The following is a 26,130-nucleotide window of genomic DNA, read 5'->3' on the forward strand; positions in this document are numbered from 1 at the left end:
TAAAAAGTTATAATTGAAAAACAGAAGTGGGCTGCTAATTGTCAATTAAGTAACACATCATTAAAATGACGGGTACAATAATAGGCGATACTTTGAACCTTAGAATACTTAAATGAAAATGGTTGATAAAAACATCACAATATGTTTTTATACCTTTTACCACAATAGAGGAAGTTACACGTTCATGAAATAAAAGTTTTTTCATTCTAGAGGTGAAAAATACCAGAGGAACATTCAAACTCATACGTCGAAAATACACTGACAATACCATGGCTTAAAAAGAAACTTTACAAAGCAGAACGTAGAAAATTTAAATATTGAGCAACACGACCCCCCCCCCCCCCCAAAAAAAAATAAATAAATAAAAAAAAAATAAAAAAATATAGGGTGATCTCATATGCTCCGGAAGGGTGACCAGGTTCTGCTCCACACGTGACACACGTAATGTCACTCATGTTAGTTCAAACCCTGTAAAAGGTCTAATCCGGTAGGTAAAATTATTTATTCCAGTCAGATGGAGTAAACATTTGAACATAATTTTAACATATATAACAGTATTTGTTCCTAGCGGAATGAATGATAAAGGAATCTGAATATTTGTTCCAAAAGGAGCAGTAACTGTTAAAATGGCATTTGTTCATAAGTAAAGTGTCCACGAGAACTTCTGTTATAAGAAACAAATTAATGCTTTGACAACTCGTCATCTGAGCGAAGACCTTGCTAAAAAAAAAACGACAATATAACAATTTAATCTCAGCAAACTCAGGCAAAATTTGTATTGCTTATATTAGTTTCATATAATGCGGTATATCTGGCTTATCTAGTTATTCGTGACGTACGTAACTTTAATCAAAGTATGATCAGTTATTGTTTATTCAAAAGCAATCTCACTGACCAAGTGTCAGTCGTCTTATTGTTACTGACCAGCACTGGCATATTGGTCACCTCATCATATTGCTACTGGTCAAGCATGCGTCAATCATTTCAGGTTCGATAACTGTCATTATCTATGGAAACACTTTTGACCACACTTCTAGCTAATTACCATTTTAATAGTTAATCACCGATACACGCCATAAAGGACGCAAATCATTTACTGCAAGTGAAATACTACCTCGAATAAACGCGGGAAGATCGATCGATGAAGGTTGATCAATATCGCACTGTCATAAACATGATCACGGATGGGTTATACATGGTGTGTAAAATCCAAGACTATTGCGTAGAATCTCGCTCTCGTCGGAAGTAGAGCCTTTGAAATATCGATGGATTTTTTATTCAATAAGAACTTATCAGGTAATTTTTTACAGCAATTTAGTTTTGAACGGTGGTAATTTGCTTTGATTATTGATTTTATGTTCACCTAATACGGAGATATTAGTTTTATCGTCATCTGTATTAACATGTGGTTTATCAATAACATGAAACAGGGATACATGTTAAAGATTACATTCATACATTTACGAAATAAAAAAATATAAATGCCGTGACAAATCATTATTGAATATAAATTGAAGAAAAAATAACTTATTACTGTACATAATTTGCAAATTGCTAGTAATTATACACCTGTTAAAAATAAAAGGTCGATACCTTTTTGAATTTAAAGGCGAAAAATAATTATCAAATAAAATGTTTGCTTCATTTCACCGAAATCCATTGACTTTACACCTTATTACACAATTGATTTTATGTCAACAATTTTACATTATAGTTATTGATTTTTAAAATGTACTTTGTTTGTAAAATTAAATAACTACTAACTTGCTACACTTCGCATCGTGATTTTTAAATGTGAATCATCTGTTTTCCACACTAAACATGATACATTTGTGTGGTTATTTGTAAAAATGTTTTTTAAACAACTACACTTCATTTTCACTGTTTTAGCCATATTATTCTTAAAGAAACCACCCTGTCATTGTAAACTACCACGCCCTCTTTATCTTCAATAAGAAACACCTGCACAGGTCCAGGTAAAAGGACGTAGAAATTAATTTACAGACTCGGTATAAAGGTGGCAAATTATCAAGGTTAAAAAAAAGATACACGTATGAACAGGTGAAATCTACGTAGGTAGATAGATGCCTAAATTATTGATGATATATATCAATAATAAAGTGAAATCTAAAATAACATTGATTTAGGTAAATAATTATGTTCAGTATGTAATGCATTTGTTTTGTTTTGTATACTTAGATGTGGATCATTGATGAAGAGAATCAAAAGGTAGCTAGCTATTACTAAAGGTATGAACTTTTTCTGTTCTACATCTCACAGAGAACATTGCTTACATGCCCTTCATTCCAACAATGGTTGATATTTGCCTCATTGGCAATCATATCACATCTTCTTACTTTTATGTATACGTGTATAAATTCTTAATTAAAAGTTAAGGTTTATACAAAAATAATCAATTCATTCCTAGAAAACGGCTTGGTGGCTTGTACAATGTACGTCAACAATTTTAGTTCATAGATCTCGCTGTGATTTCTCCCATTTTTTGCTTTTTAATTTTTGCAATAAACAATGTGAGTGACCCTCCAAACTGCAGATTGAAATGAAATTTTAAATTTGAATGAAGACAACGTCTTTTCTGTTCTTTTCAAAATTCATATCTTGAACAATTGCATCATGTCCAAACGACGAATTCGAAACGAGTCACTTTTTATACATGACACATTTAATAGATACTCGCTGTCTAATCTGGTTATCGGTTCACTACTACACATGTGTTCACAACCTCAGTTAAATACAGGCGGATTCCAGTTTCCAGTTTACTCTCTGTCGAGCAGAATAATACTATTATACAGAATTGTACATACTATACAGTTTTTATAAGATTGCATAACAGTTTGTCAACTATTCATTTTCTGAACAGCGAATTTCGCTGTATACTCAATTTATCAAACTTTCAATTCATAAAGCCTTTCAAACCCGACTCTTCAATCATTACGTCATTTATATAAGTTACATTTTATCTAATTTCGGATTTGTATAACATAGAAACGCAAGCTCACAAAAGCTTTATTCCGACAAGAAAAAAAGATCCATTTCGATTCGGTACATGTACATCAGTTTCTTAACCATACGTAGAGGTAAGCAAAGCTCATTTATTAACCCGTTATTTTATATAAAAGCTTTTTAGTTGCTGCCAATACGTCAACCATTTTGTTGCCCAGTTATTTTGCAGAGTCGACCATTCAGTTATAGAAGCATTTTTTCTATGTCGATTTATCAACCATTTAGTTATAGAACCATTGCAAAACGACGATTACAACTACCTTTATAAAATAAATACATTTAATGCACTAGGGAAATATTTTAACTATTTAACTGTATTATTTCCTTCTTTAATAAAACTACTATTTACACAACTCATCAGGTTTCTTAACGATAAATAAACGATATCAATTTACCTTAGACATGTAATTTTTATCAAATTTTACAAAGTGTCAATGTTATTACAATTTTTGAAACTCATATCATTGTGCAATTTAAAAATCTTCAGTAAACTATCTTACTAAATGGACCAAAAGGTTTGAATAGGTTATAGAAAATGGCTAACCTTTGGTATTCGTCCGACCTACAGTAAAAGACCTAAAGTAAAAGGCATGCATATACCAGAGTGGGGCTTTTGTCCGGTAGTACGGGATGAAAAAATGGACAGCAACGTCTAGTCATATGGGGACGTTAGATCCGAGGGTGTCAGGCACAAAACTCATTCAGAACCCTTGTAACAATAACTTGAGGAGGAGGGGCATGAATAGTGCATGTTGCAAGGTCAATACCTTGCAAGGTTAATACCTGTTCTTATCCATTGTACCACCATTTGTCATTGCATGTCACTCCATTTTCTGTTCTCTGTCATCCCAGTCGACCCACTATTTATTGTTTTTTTTTGTCCTGAATTAGCACGAAGTACTTGCCACTGGACGTTGCGCAAACACCACAAAGATGCAAAACTATATATGATGAGCCTACTTTACATACACTTAAAGAAAACCCTACTCAACATGTATTCTCACAAGCTCGAATTCTACGACATGGACCTTTCTCAATATGTCCGTTTCATGTTTAAAAAGCTAAATGAGAAATGCATTATATTTTTTGTTTACTAATACAATATAAGGTATGTACTCACTCAGTGTTGCAATTCTTAAATTAAGAGTAAAGAGCACATCACAATTACTTCAAAGAGTTGTACATTTAAAATAAGAGTTAAAAGTCATGCTTAAGTAAAAATGCAATAAAATAAAAGTAAGGTTCATTTTCGTTAAAAAGTGCAAGATTAATCTTCGTTTCACACGTATACAATAGTTATATTGCATTTTTGATACATGATAATTAACAACAACAAAGACGTATTATGAATAATCATTTCATTTCTCTTTTCAGAAAATAACTTTACATAAACAAGAAACAAAGACGGGAATGATTTAGTAAATGTGTGAGAACCTAGCTGCTTTTGTTTAAAGGAAACAATGATTTTATTTTTTTGTAAAAGAGATTTTATCTGAAACTATTTTTTTACAAAGACATGATTGAAGTTAGAAAAAAATATAGATTAAAACAAATTTCGATAGTGTGTAAGATGTGTATCAAGAATTTGTTTTTACATTCGCCTAAAAAATGGAATATCATGATGTATTAGAAGTTTACAAATCGTCTCGGGAAAGTAAATTTCGATCGTAAAATGTGTAATTATGAACTATAACATTGAGTTGAAGTCTTCAATGGACGTAAAATGTGATTTTTCAATCATACTAGTAAAAAGTTAACGATTTCAAAAAGTATTATTAAAATGACAAGCAATGGTTTTGGACTATCATGGATTATTTTGTCACCCATCGCAGTTTTAACAGATGTTGCAGCAATCGCTATCGTCTGCCATTACAAGCCATTTTACCATGGATCAGATGTCATGGTCATATCGTTAATAGTTGCCATGACGATGAATGCACTTCTCATTGTTCCAATTCCAGCATGCACAGAACTTGGATATTTCGATTGGAACGCATATTTGTGCAAGTTTTACGTCTGGGCGTTTGTGACGTTTAGAGTAGTTCAAATGTTGAGTTTAAGTGCAATTTGTTTTCATTGGTCGACAATATTCAAAGCGTCATGCAATAATCAAAATAAAGGTTTGACCTACAGAATTAAAATAATATCGGTTATCATATGGATACTATCAACGATCATTGGCCTCCTGCCAATTATTGGTGCTGTTCCGGACGAATTTTTCGGAGCCGGTTCCTGTCGGTTTTTATCGAGCGATATTGGAATCGGTTTCACCGTGTTCATCTTTATATTTGTAGTGACGTGTATGTGTATTGCTATTATTAGTATCTGTGATGTGACGTTCTTAACGAAATGCATGAAAAGTACAGCGCATATCAAATATGGTGCTGGACGTTTTTACCTTCCAAATAAAAGATCGGATATACCAGGAACTTACAGTACTCAAGAAAAGTTTAATCAGCTGAATTTTACCTGGGATTTATGTAGATTTTTCTGCATCGTTATATCATTTTGCTTTATAGGAAATCATCTACCATTTGTTGTAAGTATCTAACTTAAGTCAGTTGGAATTGTGCAGATGTCTGCAATATTCAGTTCATACAAGTACTTGGATATAAGAAGATGGTATGGGTTGTAATTAGACAACTCTCCATTCAAGTCACAATTTGTATAGGTCAAAGTAGACACGCAACCTTGGCTTACACAGAACAGTAAGCTATAAGGGATTCTAAAAATGACTAGTAAAACCATTCAATCAGGGAAGAACTCTAAGGGGCTGGAAACCGGGTCGAGGTATGGGTCGCAACTAAATTCCTTGTTCCTTTTTATTGTATTTTAAAATTTTGTATCATCTGTAAGCGCAGTTAGTTTTATTTTTTTGTATTTTTTTGGCACGTGAAGGTTTGTGGTTGTGTGGTGTGTTGAACTGTCTGATGCTGTAAGGTTTTGGTTTATAGTCGATCAAAAAATGTGCATGCTGTACAATTCTCAAAATATTTTGCTTTTATTTGTCTCGAACAACCAAGCATCCCATGCATCATAAGGCCGACACACACTCCTCCTCCTCATTTTCAAATCTGATCAGGTATAAGTGTGTTTTTCCTTTGCCCAAGCACTTGTATTTTCGATTCTTAGAGCATGTTTGTGACTCGTGCGGATTCTCATGTACCAATTTACCATAACGCTGGAGTTGCTTATATCACTAAAGTTACAGAACTTGTAGCTTCTCTTACTATAAAGACATTTTCTGATTACTATACAGAGAATAACAAACGGCCACAACACAACAGTGCTAGGCACAGTCAAATATTTACATATATAAAAGGCTGTTTAAAAATAACCATTATTGTATTGATATACAGTATTAATAAAAAAAAATTACCACAAACAACACGACGGATGCAACATGTGGAGCAGAACCAGTGTACCCTTTAGAAGCACCTTTGATCACCCCTGTTTTTGTTAGGGACCGGGTCTCTTATAATAGTTGTCCATATATGCGTTCATACTGTTTGTCTGCATGTTTATCGTTCCATAGACGGTTCTTACGACATTTGATTGCTTCATTGTTATCTAATATTTGTCTTATATACATTTAAGTATCTAAATAATATTTACATTTTCAGTGACAGACCTCGAATCAATTAACTAACATTCTGTCTATTTACACGAAGGACATATTCATTTTAGTTTAATTTGTCAATATGTTGTTTTTAATCAATGTTTTGAAAGATTGATAATGATTATGTACCTTCTGCTTAGCCAAGCATTCAAACATCCATTTGAGTAAATAGATAGACATACTAAAACGTGTCGTCATATTGATGCATTGGTTGTTTATACATACAATGATTAAAAAATATGTCACGACATTGCTTTTATTCAAACTATTGTATTGTTTATTATATATAACAATACATTCAGTTAAATTCGATAGATATATTGTCAATTGATATAAAAAAAGAAGATGTGGTATGATTGCCAATGAGACAACTATTGAGGTCATTTGATAAGGGACTTACCGATTTTAATTTTCCTTGGAGTTGTTCGGTATTTTTTTTGTTATTTTACTTTTTATCCAAACTTATCTTAAAGGATTCACACATAGTTATCTCGGTTTGGAGCCGACGATTTAATCTTCTGTCGTGTTATTTTGGTATGGACTGTTTTCATTGTTGAAGGTCGTACAGTGGCCTATAACTTGGCATTGCACAAGGTCATGTTCTTTTCTGGATGTTTATGAAGTCTTTACACTAAATCCATTGTATGTTGGATGTATACGGATTGAGTGTTTAGTCTTATATACAGGCATCATTCTTTTTATTAGTTGTTAGTAGCTTTGAACTAGCTGTCAGATAACTGCAAGTACTCTCAGATCTGTTCATTGTGTCTTTTTGTGTCGGGATGTATAAGTATACCCGGCCACGTCCACTTGTAGTTTTTGTCTATCTGATGAGTTAAGCCTTTTTCAACTGATTTTTATTGTTCGTTCTTATGTTGTACTGTTATACCACTGTCCAGGGTTAGGGGGAGGGTTGGGATTCCGCTTTCATGATTAACCCCGCCACATTATTTATGTATGTGCCTGTCCCAAGTCAGGAACCTGTAATTCAGTGGTTGTCGTTTGTTTATGTGTTACATATTTGTTTTTCGTTCATTTTTTTACATAAATAAGGCTGTTAGTTTTCTCGTTTGAATTGTTTTACATTGTCTTATCGGGGCCTTGTATAGCTGACTGTGCGGTATGGGCTTTGCTCATTGTTGAAGGCCGTACGGTGACCTATAGTTGTTAATGTTTGTGTCATTTTGGTATTTTGTGGATAGTTGTCTCATTGGCAATCATACCACATCTTCTTTTTTATATAATTGCTTACTTCCACTTCATTTTAACTATGGTAGATAATTGTCTCATTGGAAGTCATACCATATATTCTTATCTTTATTCTGCTTGATAATGCACACATTCCATAGAAAGTTGTTATCAGAAAATTACTGTTGACCAATGCATTTGTACCATAGAATGATATTTATGCAAATCTAAAATGGACAATCTTGATAGGATTGGTATCAATGGCCTGTCCAGATAATTCTTTTTCTTTTATTGACCTAATATTGTAGATATCCTGCATGCAATGCTTTAAAATCAAATTTTGAATATATGATATCGAGGTGTGTGTGTGTAAAAAAAGGGGGTAAAATCAGTAAAAAAAGCCTCATAATCCTACATTTATGTATTAATAAAAACTTTAATATTATTGTTCAAAACTAATGTAAGTTGTTGGACACTTCATAAATATTGCAAAGAGTTCCTGCATTTTTTTAAATAATTTTATTGATTAAAAAAATACTCGGAAGTTACAACTTGTTACGAGCAGACGGTACATTAATTTGATGAGCTAATGGAATGCACTGAAAATATTTTACTAGTTATCGGATGTTTTGACTTCTATCTGTGGAACGTCTCTAGGGTCTTCCAAAGCAAACTTAAAGGTCATATCGAGAGCACTTCAACCTTATATGATTAAATTATGATAAATGGAGAAAAAGAAATTTTCACAGATTTATTCCTAAGAGACATGAATAATTCAAAATGATCCCTTTCAATTTCTTTATTGTACGGCAACGAACAGATGGTAGTTTACAAATGACCGCCAATTATCGTTAATGTTTCCAATATGGCCGATTTTGTATCTTTTGCAAATGGCGGTTAAGTAATCTCTAATTGAATCCAAAGGCCATATAATCGAAAGTTTACACTTTATGGTCGTATTCATTTTCAGTATTGTTTATCGATTAAGATTAAAACTAACAGACATTCATTCTTGAGATGCCAAGAGAGAAAATTCCGTTCAGATAAATTACCGTTTATAACTCCATTTCTGATTGCCATTGCACAAATAATTTACAAACGATTGTCTATTATTGGAAAACTGCTGAATCTATGGCGCGAACTCGACTTATTAGATTTATGTAATGTCATTTGTAACCATTAGATTGGTTTAACTTGTTTCGTTTGTTTGAAGTAATTTAGGTCATTTGACAAGGAAAGCGAGATTCTCCATAATGTTGTCAATATCTGAATTTCTGAATGGATATTGAAAAAGTTTAATGTCTTTTACTGCAGCAGAATTTGATAACCCATACTGTTTTTTCCAATATTCAAAATTCAACTTTAACTTATTTAGCAATATTTTAATTCTTTGTTTTTGACTAAATATACTGAAAGAATATTGGATGACTATGAGATGAAAATTTCTCTTTCACAGTTGGGGAACTTTAAATTCACTGTACTTAGCAATTTATTTTTTTCACAGTGCCAGTGGTGGATCCAGAATGGGAACCAGGGATTAGAACCCCTTTTTTCGACTGGGTTTGGAAACCTATCAACCCCCTGTTCAAAGTGACTGGATCCGCCTTTGTTGCGTTTAAGATTTTAATTATTTCTTTTAAAATGTGTGTATCTTGACATGAATAGTTATAGGTGATTTTTTTTAAGAACTCTGAATTCATGTGATGTTGTATAGGTTCGAATTTACATAAACAGGTCTAGGACAAAAGCATATTCATGAAAACACTAAAAAAATCATGCTTTCAACCAGTCACAAAATGATAAGTTGTTTTGTCAAATGTATATAACAGGTTATGCGTTATATTGTATTACTATATGTCTGCTTGTGTCAAGGTCGTAATAAACTTCCATCATCATTGTGTAGATTATGTCAGTAAAAAAAATCCTAAAATAAATACTTCCACAAAGTGCAACTTAAGCTTAAGCCTTTGACGAATTTTAGACAATAAAGAAATTCTTTCTTGCACTACCATTATTTCCGCACGTTTAGAATTTCCTAAAACAAGGAACCAGACTAAAATGTAGAACAATGCACGGTTACAGAATATATTGCAGCAGTGTATTGAATAAACAGGCGGTACATTGGGAAATTTGTAAACCACAGGAATAGATTACTGTAACTGTATCTGGCAAAACCTTACACATTTTTTGATACTCAGTGCTATTCAACTTCGTACTTGTTTTGGTCTTCTAAATATTTTATTTAATCGTCATTGATGCCGTTTTTTTTTTAAATTAAGAGAAACACTCGTCTCTGGTCGTCTCTCGTACAAAATTTTAAGCCTGGTTTCTTGTTGAAAAAATCATTTAAAATAAGGTTATCGGGGCCTTTTATAGCAGACTATGCGGTATGGGCTTTGCTTATTGTTGAAGGCAGTACGGTGACATATAGTTGTTAATGTCTGTGTCATTTTGGTCTTTTGTGGATAGTTGTCTCATTGGCAATCATACCACATCTTCTTTTTTTATATTATTTTAATAAAAACCAAATTCAAATCCCGTTTAAATTAAATCAATCCGCAGTCTCTCTCCCATAACTTAAGTTGAAGATTCAGTGATACTTTGTAAAAGTTTATGGGGTCTCTTGACAATTTTAATTTACTATAGTGACGTAACATGGAGACATTGAAGAGTATTTTACTGTGTTTTGTAATAAAATAAATGAAGCAAAGCAGTGCTGTGCTATAAAATTATAAAAAAAATCCCGTTTTATCAATTCTACAATTTGATCGATTTCAATACTGTGGGGAAGGAAACGTGAGTTAGTATACCATAATCAGCACAATAAAGTTTTCGAAGTACAAACATGTTGTTACAGTATATTTCTGTTTGAAGTACGGACCAAAATAAAATGAAAATACAAAAAGTTGAGCAATGGATGATTAATACATATTTCATACTTTCCAAACTTATATACCGTCACGAGTCAAGATTTTTTTACTATGTTATTATCCGCGTAATACTATTTTATCAGAATTAGATATTTTAATTGTTCCAGATCCATTGAACCATGTTTTATAGTTGATTGATAATTTTTTTAACGTTAACCACTTTACGCGAAGTCGGCGCAAAAGTTCCTTATTGTGACTGTCCTGAATAGAAGATTTTTTTTTGTATGTCCAGTGACTTATATTTCATACATATTGATACTAAGGACGAGAACATATTCACAATGAATTCAATAGATTCATCCGGTGGACCAGCAACTTTATACCGCCACTGTAAATGAAAATACAATACTAGGTATGGAAAACATTTTGACTTGAAATAGAAATTAGACATGCACTGTGGTTAAAATATATTAAATACCTTCGTCATCAAATATAAGTACAGAGAAGACGTTTAATACTGTTACATTACATTGAAAACATATTAATCATAAATATGCAACAAATACAACAAAATTACTCGCTTTTTTATAATTCGTTTAAAGGAGTAGGGGCTATAATGGCCTAAAATGGCCCCAGATTAACAATATAATAAAAATTCTAACTTTAAGTTAGCAGATTTTTCTCCATAAATTATAAGAATATGAGTCAATGATTAAAAAAAAAATGCTTTTATCTCACCAAAAAAAGTTCAATGACGTCACAATGGTAGGTGCAAATGACGTCAAAATTGAGCAAAAAGGCAAAAATACAGAAATTTGGATGGTTTTTCTAAATTTTGACAACCGCACCATGCTTAATTATTATTTCATATGTTGTCTATTTAGGCACATATATAAGTTAGAGAAAAGAAAGTTAAATCTATAGTATGACTTATACATTTTAGGTATCTCAGACAAACGCTTGTTGTAAATATAATGGAATTTGATGCTACTGTCAAAGAGAGTTGTAGCGCTAAAAAAAACGAGGTACAATCCACCATTTTCTACATTTGGAAATGCCTATACCAAGTCAGGAATATGACAGTTGTTGTCCATTCGTTTGATGTGTTTTATCATTTGATTTAGCCATTTGATTAGGGACTTACCGTTTTGAATTTTCCTCGAAGTTCAGTATATATTTTTGTAAATTCACTTTTTGCTTAATATGAAAAAAAATAAGTTCACCCTGCTGTTTGGTAGGTAATAATTGCTGCTCAGTTTTGTCTTGTAGTATTTTTTAGGAATGTCAATTTTCCTTTTTGACGTTATTCTGCTTGCCTTGATGTTGTCACAGCTTTTTTGACAAGGAGTTTTTGATTACTTATTGGTATATCGAAATTTTGATAGATACAGTTGCTAGGATCATATGTAACTTTTACCAAGAAAGCCTTCATCCGGCAGTTTTTTGCGCTTTTGATAATTCTAATGGTATTCTTTTGAACTTGAAGATCATATTGATTCACAGTACATGATATGTGCAACAATGCTGAAAGAAATAATCGACTATAGCTATGAAATATGTATGAAACCTCGCTATGATCGGTCAACTGACTGATTGTACATTTATTTCTTATATTTGTTTTTTTGCTAGATTGAAAAAAACAGACGTAGTCTTGTAAGTGTAAACCCGTATACATCCTACACGTTTAATCAATCGATTTATTCTAATGCCAACACCTTTTCAATATGAATAAGTAATGAAAACATGGAATAAGTATTTTTTTTTAAATTTGCTGACTATGCAGTATAAATCATCATTTACAAACAATATTTGTGTAGGCTTAGTATTGTGATTTCAGAATAGTTGTAATTGACCCTTTACAATACGAAGAGATGATTAAAGCCTTTACTGTTGCTTCCTTCATGTTGTAAACACACTTCATCTAAAAGGCTGTCCTATTTTTTACATGTTTCGAGTCTGTTGGATAGATTTGTGGATAATGTTAAATATAGATCAATGAAAAAACAACTAGAAAAGATAAAAACCAAGACCTATAGTTGTTAATTTCTGTGTCATTTTTGTCTCTTGTGGAGAGTTGTCTCCTTGGCAATCATACCACTTGAATGCGTCTTTGGGACGCTATTTCTAATAATAATTCAAATTAAGAAACGAAATTAAAACCCATGCAGTTTTTCTTTTACGTATTATCCTTTGTAGAAGACCTTTCTAGAAATATCGTTGATAATCTACACACACGTACATGTAGTATTTATAAAATAATGTGTCTTAAGTACTCGGATGCCCAATCCGCATTATCATTTTCCTTGTTCAGTGGACCATATGATGAAAATGAGATAAAATCTCTAAATTGGCTTTAAAAGTTAGAACGATCATATCACAAGCAACATGTGTACTAAGTTTCAAGGTGATTGGACTTCAACTGCATGAAAAACTACCTTGATCAAAAACTTTAACCTGAAACGGGACAGACGGACGAACTGATAGACGGACGGACGAACAGACCAGCAAACATAATGCCCAAAATGGGCCATACAAATAATCATTTACATCGTCATATACTTTCAACCAGTTTAATTGAAGTCTGGAGCTGACGTGTCAGTTAACTGCTAGTAGTCTGTTGTTATTTATGTATTATTGTTATTTTGTTTATTTTCTTTGGTTACATCTTCTGACATCAGACTCGGACTTCTCTTGAATTGAATTTTAAATGTGCGTATTGTTATGCATTTACTTTTCTACATTGGCTAGAGGTATAGCGGGAGGGTTGAGATCTCATAAACATGTTTAACCCCGCCGCATCTGTTGCGCCTGTCCCAAGTCTGGAGCCTCTGGCCTTTGTTAGTCTTGTATTTTTTTAATTTTAGCTTCTTGTGTACAATTTGGAAATTAGTATGGCTTTCATTATCACTGAACTAGTATATATTTGGGTATGGGCCAGCTGAAGGACGCCTCCAGGCGCGGGAATTTCTCGCTACATTGAAGACCTGTTGGTGACCTTCTGCTGTTGTTTTTTCTATGGTGTCTCCTTGACGCATTCCCCATTTCCATTCTCAATTTTATTTTGTATATACAGTTGCATCTCTTTTCCATCCAGTATAATTCAATGTCGTCTTCTAACTTAAAAAAGGGTAAGACAAAAGTCTATTTGATTCGGAATCAGAAACAAGTTCGGAACTCTCAGGGGCTTTATATGTAATAAGTGGTAGGGACGAGTCGCTGGAATAGGTAATTATTTTAAGCTTCATGAAATATAATAAGATTGAGAGTTTAAGAGGAAATATATGACATTGCTGCTGATTGAATCATAAGTATACAGATACGATTAAAATTTGCAGTCGTAAATACATCAGATATTTGTCGTAAATGATATGTATATAAGTATCTCTCCTTAAAATAGCATAAGCATGATAGCTGTAGGCATATCTTGTTCAAATAATATAAATAGGGTATTAATATTATTTATTCAAAATATATGAAAAGGGAGGGGTACTCAATGTCTGAGCTGCTCATCTAACCCGAAAATTTAGTCCTTCCCATTAATAAATCTCTTCTACTTGCGAGGTTAATGAATTAATCGTAGATCGGCGAAATATATCGACTATATATCTTTTGGAGAATTGTCTCATTGGCAAGCATACCACATCTTCTTTTTTATATATATTTTTCGGGTTACTGTTCATACCTTCCAAATATTTCAAAAAGAGAGTTATGCCTTTTTCTTCAATATTTTCCTTGCAAAGCTGCCATGTTGAAAACGTCAATTTGATACACAGTATACACATGGTATATATAATATATTTAGCCTCAGGCAATATTAAAAGCCAAGTGTCTCATCAAATGCGCTTGATTTAAACCTATACGTTATCTGTAGACGGATGACAATTTTATTGTAAAAATGATCACCCAAACGCACTGGTTAATGGATACAATATCAGCCGTATCATGCAAGAGAATGATTTAATTTAAGCCTTCAGCATACGTGAGAATTGCTAGAAGTAATATAATTCAACTGATTAGCGAATGTTCACGTTTCAGAGGTCTAGAGTATTGTACTTAGTGGTTCTAATGTGTATCTTTTTCTTTATTTTTATAGGGAAAAGGGGTTAAATTGTTAAGCTTTCGATTCAAAATTCATGAAATGCCCTGAATGTTTAGTTTCATATTTTGAAGACTTTGCATGTGTATTATATGATGAGAGAGTTTTGTAAGAGTTAGACCGGATACTCTAATGCATTCCAAAATGTATATGAAAGATTAGAATATTATAAGTAATCATTATTTACCTATCTTGAGTTTATATGTATAGTCTTTTTTCAAGAATCAATTTCACTGATTGAGTGAAGATATTTTAAAATACGGACCTTTTATTTTACTAAAAGTGTGGACACAGATCAGTGTGGATAGTATGTTTGACAGTGTTTTCTGACAAAAAGGGTTCTCAATTTTTCCCATAGGGTTCTATGCATAGATAACCAAGTGATTCTGATGAAATATCTTCCACAACTTTGATTTTTCTACAATTATATGAAGATTTTATAAAAGGAAATATTTTTTGTATAAATAAATAATATGAAAACTTCTTTCTCCTTCGCAAAAAGCAACACATACTGTAAATAGAATAACTTTACTGAAACACTGACTTTTTTGGGGGGAAACTTCAATTAGGTGTTCATCTTAACCAAAAATTCAGCATTAATCAGTATCCAATGAATCAAAATATATTTTCATAAATGAAAATTACCAAATAAGTTTGTACACAGTTTAAGGCATTTACAAATCTACGATCGAGAGATTAACATGTTAACCATTTAGAATAATTGCATTTATGTCAATCATAGATAGGTTCTAGTTTGATAGTTTTTTATCAATATAAATCCAGTAACGTATGTGGCTGAGACTGGGGCTTGTATAATTAATGGAAACTCTTCGTATAGCGTCATTTCTTTTAAAGATTATTAGCTGTTACTAAGTATGAGTAGAAAAAGTAGCGATAAAAAACATTTAAGACGGAAAATTGAGCATATGTGATTTATTGATAATTTAAGATCAGTAAAGACCTTAATATATACAAACTTATTTTACAATGTTGTCCGACTTACATTTTATTTTTATAAGTTGTCCAACTTATATAGTGTGTTGTAAATTTGTTTGTTCATTGACGTCTTTTGTTTATTGCCATGGCGTTGTCAATATAAAAAAAAGAAGATGTGGTATGATTGCCAGTGAGACAGCTATCCACAAAAGACCAAAATGACACAAACATTAACAATTATAGGTCACCGTACGGCCTTCAACATACCGCTTATAGCCAGCTATAAAAGGCCCCGATAAGACAATGTAAAACAATTCAAGCGAGAAAACTAACGGCCTTATTTATGTAAAAAAATGAACGAAAAACAAATATGAAACACATAAACAAACGACAACCATTGAATTACAGGCTCCTAAGTTCATTACGACTTATGGTTTTGAATGTTCACTAAGTATATCATCTGTCTCTTGTTTAAGCAATGTAATATTTGTTAGAACTGTTGCTGTTGCGTAATTTTGTTCAAACATTTTTTTCTGCAGATATTAGAATTCATGCAATCAACGACAGGATTCAATAGAAGTCTGGTACAGGAAATAATCCTTTGGTTAATACTGATGGAAGCTCTTTTGTTCCCTCACTTGCTTTGGTCTTGTAGCAGACGATACCGTCATGCTCTGGTGTTCACGTGGAGGGTTCATATTCTACGACGACCAAGTGAGGAAGAAGAAGGTATAATGAAAGTTATTAAAATACTCTTATACAAATAAATTCTAAAGTTCAAAGAATTATCGTTAATTTTTGGAAATGAAAAAATACATGCGCGAATTTTTACAAATGCATTTAGCTAGTAATGTAAAAATGATGAATTTGAAATATATGTGAGTATTTATATTATTCAGTTTTTAGTATGTTAAGCTTACTTATAGAATCTTCGGGGATTCTTTATGAAAGTAACTATTTAGCATATTTTAAATGCATCTGTATGGTCGAATGTGATTCTAATATAGTAATAGTGTGTCACTGATAAATCTTTAGGTAGAAGAAACACGCGTCTGGCGAAAACATTTTTAATCCTGGTGTCTAAATGAGTTTATTTTTACTTATTGTTATATTTAAGTTTATTTTTGTGAGAATATTGTTTTTCTTGTCAATAACTTGTAATAGATTACATCCACATTGGACATTTTTTAATATGCAAAATGATTGATAACAGTTTGTTTTAATATTACACTATTTCCAGATCCAATGTCGTGTAGGTTGCAGTCTTACTCCAGAAAAGTGCGCGACATTAACGGATATACAAACAACGCTCACGATGTCCCGGATGTGTCACGAACGGTCACAGCAGTAGACGATATTAACAACACGGACATTGTTACCGGAAATACGTCATCACCCACTCCAGAAATTGTTCTGCATCCGATCAATAATGGAAGAATTGAATACAGCAGAACAGAATCTGTCTCATCACAAAACACACCTGAAGCAAATTCGGAAACAAAAGAGAAGGAAACTAATTTCTCAACTTTTCATGCGGTTGTGACGCCTGTTCACATTCGATCCGGAAGTGGTGGTTTGAATATAAAAATGGGTGCCGCCGATTTACAAAGGAGTTCATCCGGGAGTTCTCGTCAGGAATGGAAAGAACAAATGAGAAAGAAACATCTGCCGCCATTTTTCACCAATGACAGTTTTACAGCCGAGAGCAATTCTCTCCCTTTACCTCAGGAAACAAAACTTCAGAGTGAAGGGATGACCGGAAGTGTTCACTCTCTATACTATCTGTCAGGTGATTATCACCCGGACTACCTCAATACAGATAGCCTACCCAGACATCGTATTGTTGGTGACGAGGACGGAAGTAACAATAACATTAGTGCGCATGAGCATCACAGGATGAATTCAGATTTTCCGCCATCAAAGCAACCAGACATTAGACTTCAAAATCAAGCTGTAGCATCTGTTAACGTTAACGCGAAAGACTCTTTCGGAACATTAAATTCAAAAGACACTGATTCTAATAATCTAACACAAAAAGATTTGCAGACACCAGTTTGTGCAGAAGAAATTGACATATATATTTACAAAATCGCAGATGAAAAACTTAAAACAAATACCAATGCTCAGAACAAAAAACTACTCTTGGAAAATGATGGAAATGATCAACAGAACTTCACAGATACAATATTGAATGAACTTGTTCCAGGGATCAATGATGTGCGCGAGCCTGCAGAAGGCTGCGACGGAGAAGATGTTCAGGTCAACAGTAGGAAAACGGTATTCAATGGTGAATTGTCAGTTAATCAAGAACACACCGGTCAAAAATTCCCTGACAATAATTGGAGCGATATTGTAGAACCAATTTTAAAGAAAAATGAAACTGATGAACTTGATGTTTCTCTTACAAGTTGCGATCCAACATGGCGGCATTTACGGAACTATAAATTTGAAAACTCACGTCCGGTGTCTCATTCACCTTTCGATCGTGAAACTGACAAAGGATTTGAAGAAGCATTATCCGTTGAGTATAAACGAAGTATATCAAGTTTGACTAGCGATAGTTTCGGAGATTCTATCAATGTATCTAATCCATTTGATTTTGTAGACGACTTTAAAAACGAGTCTTTTAAAACTCAGGCTATTGTATCGAAATCGAGGCCGGCGTCATGCAGCACAGTTGAAAGCGATAATCCATTTGATTATGTTCCGATAGAAACTAGACGTGATGTAATAAGAAGATCTTTCTCAGAAAACATTAGCGGACAACGACCATTATTTTCAACATTCAAATCTTCACATACAAATTCAAACACAACGCACGAGGATTTTGGTGACTCATTCTTTGAATCCAATATTCGGGATATAAAAACATCAACTCCAAACACAAATGCGTCGTCTCCTTGGCCGGCAATTCCAGAGCAAACCTATGACGAAGACTTAGTTTTTGAATCAAATTTTGACACAATCAAATCGAATAAGATCAATAAACAATCTTTCGATGACAAATCGAAGCACTTGAACGAACTCGACTACTCGTTAAAAAGTGAAAACTCAGAAAATACAGAATTATCAGGAAGTTTAACAATGGATGTTGAACCTGTCTTCTTGTGACAAAAAAATATTCAATATTTTTAATATGAAATAAAATGGTTCGCTGTTGATAAACTAGCTCATATGATAAAAATCAAATCCTTTAATTGCTTCTGTTCTGATAATAAACGTAGAGTATAAAGCAATCCAACGGCAAACCCATATCACAAAACAACTTAAGTGTTTTTACAATTATACACCAACTATTATCATATCTTTGTCATTTATCTTTTTGATGATAGTTTCATTGACAATCACACCATATCTTCGTATTAGCCAAAATGGTAAGTGTCAGCTTTTTAAATCACTTGGCATCTATTTCATCTTTTTCTCGATGTTGACCTAACCAAATAATAACGTCCATTTTGGTGGTTTCATGGTGATCAGTATTTAGTTATTTAATGTTGCGTTTGTATACTGTTTCTTTCTGCCTTTTTTTGCCATGCCATTTACACAGTTTATTTTTGACTCATGCTGTTAAATGTCCGTTAAACATCTTTTATCCTTTTTTCAACGAGTAACACAATTGGTTGTAGTTGAAGATTAGACTTTTAAAGAATGATTTCCGTTTAAATTGGTGTTGCGTGTTTCGTTTGAATAAGAGTGGAGTGTTTTGTTTATAGGCTGGCCAACCTTTATTTCTTTGTTTAGAGGCTAATCTAATAGTAATGACCTAAATTACTCCAAACAAACGAAACAAGTTAAACCAATGCAATCGTTACAAATGACATAACATAATATTATCAAAAATTACTTCAGGAATGACTAATATTTTTTCTGTCTATGGAGAAATAACATAAAAAAATTGGTGCACACTGAATAACGCGCGTAGCGGGTTATTTAACAATGTGCACCACATTTTTTATGTTATTTCGAATAGACAGAAAAAATATTAGTCATTCCTGAAGTAATTTTTGATAAATATGTATTTAAAAAAATGATTTTACAGAAAGAAACAGTATACAATATTATAGTCATTTCTTATAATTTAATTCTAAATTCCATTTTAAACCGTAGAAAACCATGAAAAAACGTTGATGACGTCACGGTCACATGACTAAATTATGTCTATGGGCTCATTACAAAATTACGTCAGCCAATCAGAAGATGCGTTACATTCAAAATTGAATTATTACTTCATGCTTTCGAAATTCATAAACTAGCATTTTCTAGTCCATTGTCAGCTGAATGTCACAAATGTTTAATTAAATTATCCACTGACACACAAGTAAAACTTTCTTTTAATGTCGTGGTTACGTAATAACTGATATGTTTGTCAATCTGTGTCAATATTACAGTCTCTCTGATATAACAGCACTGACAGTTTTACAAAAACTAACTTAATTAATTGTATTATAACCACTAGCATTCGGTATTTTTACCATAGCTTTTTGTGGAGTATGCCTGGGAGTTACTGGCGCAACATTAATAAACAGAATCTCAATTTACAAGAAGTTATTGACAAGACACTAATCACTAATATAGGAAATGAACAATAGCTGTTCTCTTGCACTTTAGAGTTTAAGAAAACCAAATTTGACTGTGGTTGGAATTTTCCGGAACAAAATGAATCACTCATGTCTTTTCGCCTTTATGGAACGTTCACTTGAGTTACATACACTGATATTCGAGTGTTTGATGCAAAACCCTTTGACCATTCTTCGATTCTTAATTTGTTTATTTATGATTTGCTTGTACCTTTTGACAAATTTATCGTTTCTTTCATTTGCGGAATTTCATATTAATTGGTAAAAAAGTGAAGTTACAGAAATACTGAACTCCGAGAACAACTTAAAACGAACATTTCCTAATCAGAAGGCAAAATCAAATGATGAAACTCATCAAACGACTGGACAACAACTGAGATATTCCTGACTTGATACAGGCATTTTCAAGTGTAGAAAATGGGGGATATTATACTAGTATAATTTTCTAGTTTGTTATAAATTTCTTTAACTTCTAGTCAATCATACCGCATTCACGACAAAAAGAATGACATAAAAATCGTAATCCACGAGTCCTTTGTTCATTAGTAAATTGACCCACAACCCCAGTACAACAAGTTAGTGATGTTTTTTAAACTACTTTACTCTACTAATGACAAACGTCAGAAACAAAATTCTAACCGCAATCACTATGATATTAAAGCTTACTTCCTGTTGTTAAAGTACAGTGATGCTTTTTCTGAAGTTAATCATTATAAGTGACATAGTGACATGTATGGTATTACGTAATAACACACTGTTAACAGATATCTGATATGTGATTGGTTTGTCTAATTACAGGAAAAGATTATGGCTTCTAGTTGCGTCTATGGAGTTAGAAATCCAAGTCTATAAATTATTTTGGGGGCAAACTATTTTTTCTAGGAAGGTTTTTCATCCGTCTAAATCAATTAAAATGTGGACTTTTTAGTCCCTGTATGTATTGAAGAAAGTCAAACAAGCAAAAAAAACCAAGCGATTTATATAACTTGAATCCATATGAATATGGAATGATGAATAGCGTAGAAGTGATTGTCTAAAAGTTAAACTTTGAACGCGAACGATTTGTAACTAATTGTGGAAGATTTAGTGCAATGTTCTTATTATCATTCTTCAAAGGTTTTAATGTTTCTTCAACAAAGCTAGCTTTTATCTATATAAATATTTACATCGTACAAAACATATATTATGCAGTCTTTGAACCATAAGCATTTGGTAATTTTCTCCGATACAATGCTTACCATATGAATAGTAAAGTAAATCTTGAGAGTTTCATGAACTACATATTTGTTTATCAATTCAATTATAACTAAATCCGCAGTAACTGGTCGTTTTGATGAACTCAAAAAAGAAACATGTATTGATCCGAGACCACAATTATTTCGTAGTGCATTTCTTTTAGAACATAAAGGAAAATAAAATAATCCCATCTGCGCTTTCTCAAAGAAGTTTTTACAGTATGTTGTACTACTTTTGGGACAAATTATAGAAAACTTCATCGACTCTTACTCAAAATATGGACAACTTTATGTTTAGAGCGTCTTGAAATCTTTTGACAGCTTCCGAAGTGCTGATTATTAACCTTTTTCAGCTGGACCAAATCACTACTTTCCTTTAAAATTCTGGACCCAAATTTTTTACAGTGTAATTTCACCCCCCCCCCTTTTCCCTAGTTGCAATTTGAGGCATTAAACATGGAGAAATAAATTTTGAAGGAGCGACATTCATGTTGAAAATAAATGAAGAATAGTAGTTTATAATACCCCCGGTTTTTATGGTTTTTTTTTAGTCTTCAGTTTTCTATGTTGTGTCTTGAGTGTCTTCTGTACTATTATTTGTCTGTTTGTCTTTTTTAGCCATGGCGTTGTCAGGTTATTTTCAATCTATGTATTTGACTGTCCCTTTGGTATCCTTCGCCCTCTTTTGTACGATATATGATAGTCAATAGAATGTTAAAGAGGGATGAAAGATACCAGAGGGAAAGTCAAACTCATATATCGAAAATAAACTGACATTGCCATGGCTAAAAATGCAAAAGACAAACAAAGAATAGTACACATGACACAACCTAAAAAAATAGAGAATAAGCAACACGAACCCAGCCAAAAACGGGGGGAGTTTGAAGGGTAAACAGATCCTACTCCGCTTGTTGATAGTTCTCGAACAATTGTATCATAATTTTAAAAGTTTTAGTAAGTCATGTCACTAACCATAACGGAACATTACTAATCAACACTGTCGCGTTTTTTACGATAAGTAGCTGAGACCTATGTAGTATACACTATACATTTACACAATATTTGATATCATGAATATTGCAAATTATGTAATTTAATGCCTTTGTTTTGTAATATTTTGTGATCCTCATACGAATCACAATAAACCGTTTCAAAGTTAGATGAATGCAATATCCAGTTTCAAAGAGCTCGGGAAGCAATAAATTGAACAACGCAATCAATAACCAAAGCATTACACGAGGACTTAAGTGCGCTTTTCCGGATAAGCAGCTTTTTGTGAGATTACATGATTAAAGCCAAATCCATTTAAAAAGAAAACACAAACTTTGCTTGGTATTAATGCAAAAAGATACATTACGTTAAGCATTAAGTTATACGAAAGTTTTATAATTATGAAACCTTACCAGATTGCGATTATTATCTTCATTTATTAAACATTACAGTACACTGTTTTTTTTGCACTAATTTTGCAAAACAAATTCTTACTTTTTTTCTTTGAGATTACAAAAATATTGCACACTCTACAATTTGTAACAGTTAGCGTGTAGTAATGTCAAATTGTTCTAAAACTATGAATAAATAAAAAGTCCAGTTTAGATACTCCTCATTGGTAGACTTTGTTGAATCTTGGGTAGCTTAGAGGTCGGTTGAAGACCATTTTTTTATAATTTCGTATGGATTAAATATACAAATTGTGAAAGTATATAGGAAGTTAGAATATATATATAAAAAAAAACCAACACAGATTAATAAGTTAGGTATTTTTCACTGACTAATATAATAGTTGAATAAAGATAACACTAGTATATCGGAGTTCAAAGGTTATAAATCGATTGAGAGAAAACAAACCCGGATTACAAACTAAAACGAAGAAAACAATCATCTGTAAGAGGAGAACAAACTAACAATAGTAACACTGAAGTGAACACATAAAATAACACTTAAATGTAAAATTACAAAAATAATAGACTCAGAGGAAAATTCAAAACGGAAGGTGCCAATGCCAAATCTAAACTTCAAACTAATCGAATGAATGGATACATAAAACAATCTATTTGATAACTGTTACTAACAACCGTTTTATTCCTTCAAAATACGTGAAATTTTGAGACCTTCCTTTTTATCTGTTCTCGTATGATTTAGTTACAAATAAAAACAGAAAAAAACGTAAACAAATAAAATTAACCTTATCACAAGGCAATATGGTATGTGATATGAAAACAAGAAATTGTGGTATGATATTGCTCTAGAGACAACTATACACCAGGGTTCAAGTGACGTGATTTGTCAGCAACTAAACCATCCGCAATTTTGCATTAGCCATGGCATATCCATGCAGTACTTACACAACAATCTTTCAAAATATTACCCGTTTAAGATAGCACTACAGTCTAACAGTGATATTTTATCACATGATTTTGAAGTAACTATTATACTGCACAATTTAAACAAATCCCAAAGTCATTATCACATCACAACAGGGTGTTAATTGATAACTTATGTATATAAAAGCACATGGAAATAGATCTAAATATATAGGCATTCAGGAGGGGCTAATATGTCAATCATTTGTTAATACCAGTGTCCAGCTGTTACTCCCTGCCAACAAGATAGATATAGTGGTCTTATCTCATTGTATCATGTGTTTTGCAACAAAAATAATTTATATTACATGGAAGTAAACAGAGAAAGAGAAAGACATGAAAAGGAGAAAATTTAAAGGGAAAAAATCTAACCAAAATGAACAAAACTATACATATGGATAAGAGTGTAAGAGTATCTTTGAAAATCTCTGACAAAGTTGTAATGTTCTTACTCCAAAAAGGAAGAATATGTCACTGGATCATTTGTTAGGATTTGAAGCATTTTAACATCTTTTTCAGGAAGGGTATGGTCTTAAATTTTTTTCTGAACATGTCTTTTATTGCATAATTCTAATGTTCTAGCTAATTTCATAGTATATTTCTTTTTAAAATACAAATGAAAATCACTCTTTATACAGAAGTCTGTGCTTCGGTACTGACATAATTTAACAAAATTACCTAAATTTTCTGTTAATAAATTTTGAAATCATTATGAAACTAAGGTTTCAACTCCCTCATGCAAAGTTGTCTTTACATGAAAGGACAAGGTACGATAAGCATCAGAGAACGGCCCCATACTTTCGTTCAAATTAAAAGTGACTTGCCATTAATTATAATACATTATTTGTAAAGTTTGAAACCTATATTTTTGTAAACATCAATAGTTTTTTCAACTTCCGCTGATATTATTCATGCTCTGTTGCTGTTAGGACCTCAAGATTCGCGAAAAAGGCAGAAAAATGGCAGTTTCCAAACCTTTTTCTGCATTTTAAACTGTGAGCGTGCCTACGACCCACGATCATATTTATACCAAATATTCCTTGAACATAAATGTTGATGCAGTTCAAATATTTTAGTGGGTCGTAAGTACGCTCATAGTTAAAAATTCAAAAAATTGACATCTTCGGATTTCAAATATTTAGCTTAGAGCGTTCCTGATGAAGGTAAATCCAGAAAAGCGATTCGGACGCAATGAATTGATAAACGAGTTGTTTTCAATTTTTTGTACAGCACTGGGTCGATATCTCTGCTGGTGGACTATTAGTCCCCGAGGGTATCATCCGCTCAGTAGTAAGTAATACGTCAGACGCGCGTTTCGGCTATATAAGACTCATCAGTTACGCTCAGATCAAAATATTTTTTAAGCTAAACAAGTACAAAGTTGAAGAGCATTTAGGACCCGAAATTCCAAAAAGTTGTACCAAATATAAATGTAACACTGCAGAAAACGAGAAAACTGATTCAAAAAGCAATCACGTTGATGTTAAAACTTACTTTCTGTAGTTAAAGTACAGTGATGTATTTCCAGAACTTTTCATTGTAAGTGACATAACTGATATTACGTAATAGCACACAGCTAACATATATTTGATATGTTTTTCTTTTATCTTATTGCAGGAAAAGATTATAGCTTATAGCGGCTCAAATAGACGTGGAAATCCAAGTGTATTAATCATTTTGAAAGCAAACTGTTTTTTTTTCTAGAATATTTATCATTCGTCTGAAATCAATCTAAAATGTGCACTTTGTAATCCTTCTGTATAAGAAAGTCAACCAAACAAAAGATCGAACGATTTATATAACTTGAAGCCATAAGAACATGAAATGATGAATAGCGTAGATGTGATTATCTAAAGCTATGTACGTAAACGATAATTGACTGAAAGAATTACTACAATGTTAATATGGAACACTGCAAGTTTTTGATGTATCTGCATGAAGCTAGCTTGTATATAAATACAAACATCATCGTATTAAATGTACATAAGGAAGTCTATGAAACCAAAAGCCTTTGATAATCCTCTCTAATACAATACTAACCTCAATGTATAAAAAGAGTAAAGCAAATCTTCTGCAGCTTAATATTTGTTTATCCATCTATTACAACTAACGTACAGCAGGAGAACCTGGTCGGTTTGATGAACTCAAAAGAGAAATAAATGATAATCGTTTGTAGATCATAGCACTATATTCAATAATCAATGGAATGTAATTGATAGTCC

The 26,130-nt window shown here is 32.5% G+C and overlaps 1 protein-coding gene across 1 annotated transcript; it reads left to right on the forward strand.

The window, feature by feature from the left end:
* The first annotated feature begins 4,712 nt into the window (after positions 1–4,712).
* On the forward strand, positions 4,713–18,893 carry LOC134692784 (uncharacterized). Its single transcript, XM_063553316.1, has 3 exons — positions 4,713–5,563; positions 16,273–16,462; positions 16,974–18,893. Exons 1-3 carry the CDS (start codon positions 4,805–4,807, stop codon positions 18,842–18,844), a joined length of 2,820 nt encoding a protein of 939 aa, XP_063409386.1. The 5' UTR covers positions 4,713–4,804; the 3' UTR covers positions 18,845–18,893.
* The last annotated feature ends 7,237 nt before the right edge of the window (positions 18,894–26,130 follow it).

This window comes from Mytilus trossulus, chromosome 12 (assembly GCF_036588685.1).
Source record: "Mytilus trossulus isolate FHL-02 chromosome 12, PNRI_Mtr1.1.1.hap1, whole genome shotgun sequence".
NCBI classification, from domain to species: Eukaryota; Metazoa; Mollusca; class Bivalvia; order Mytilida; family Mytilidae; genus Mytilus; species Mytilus trossulus.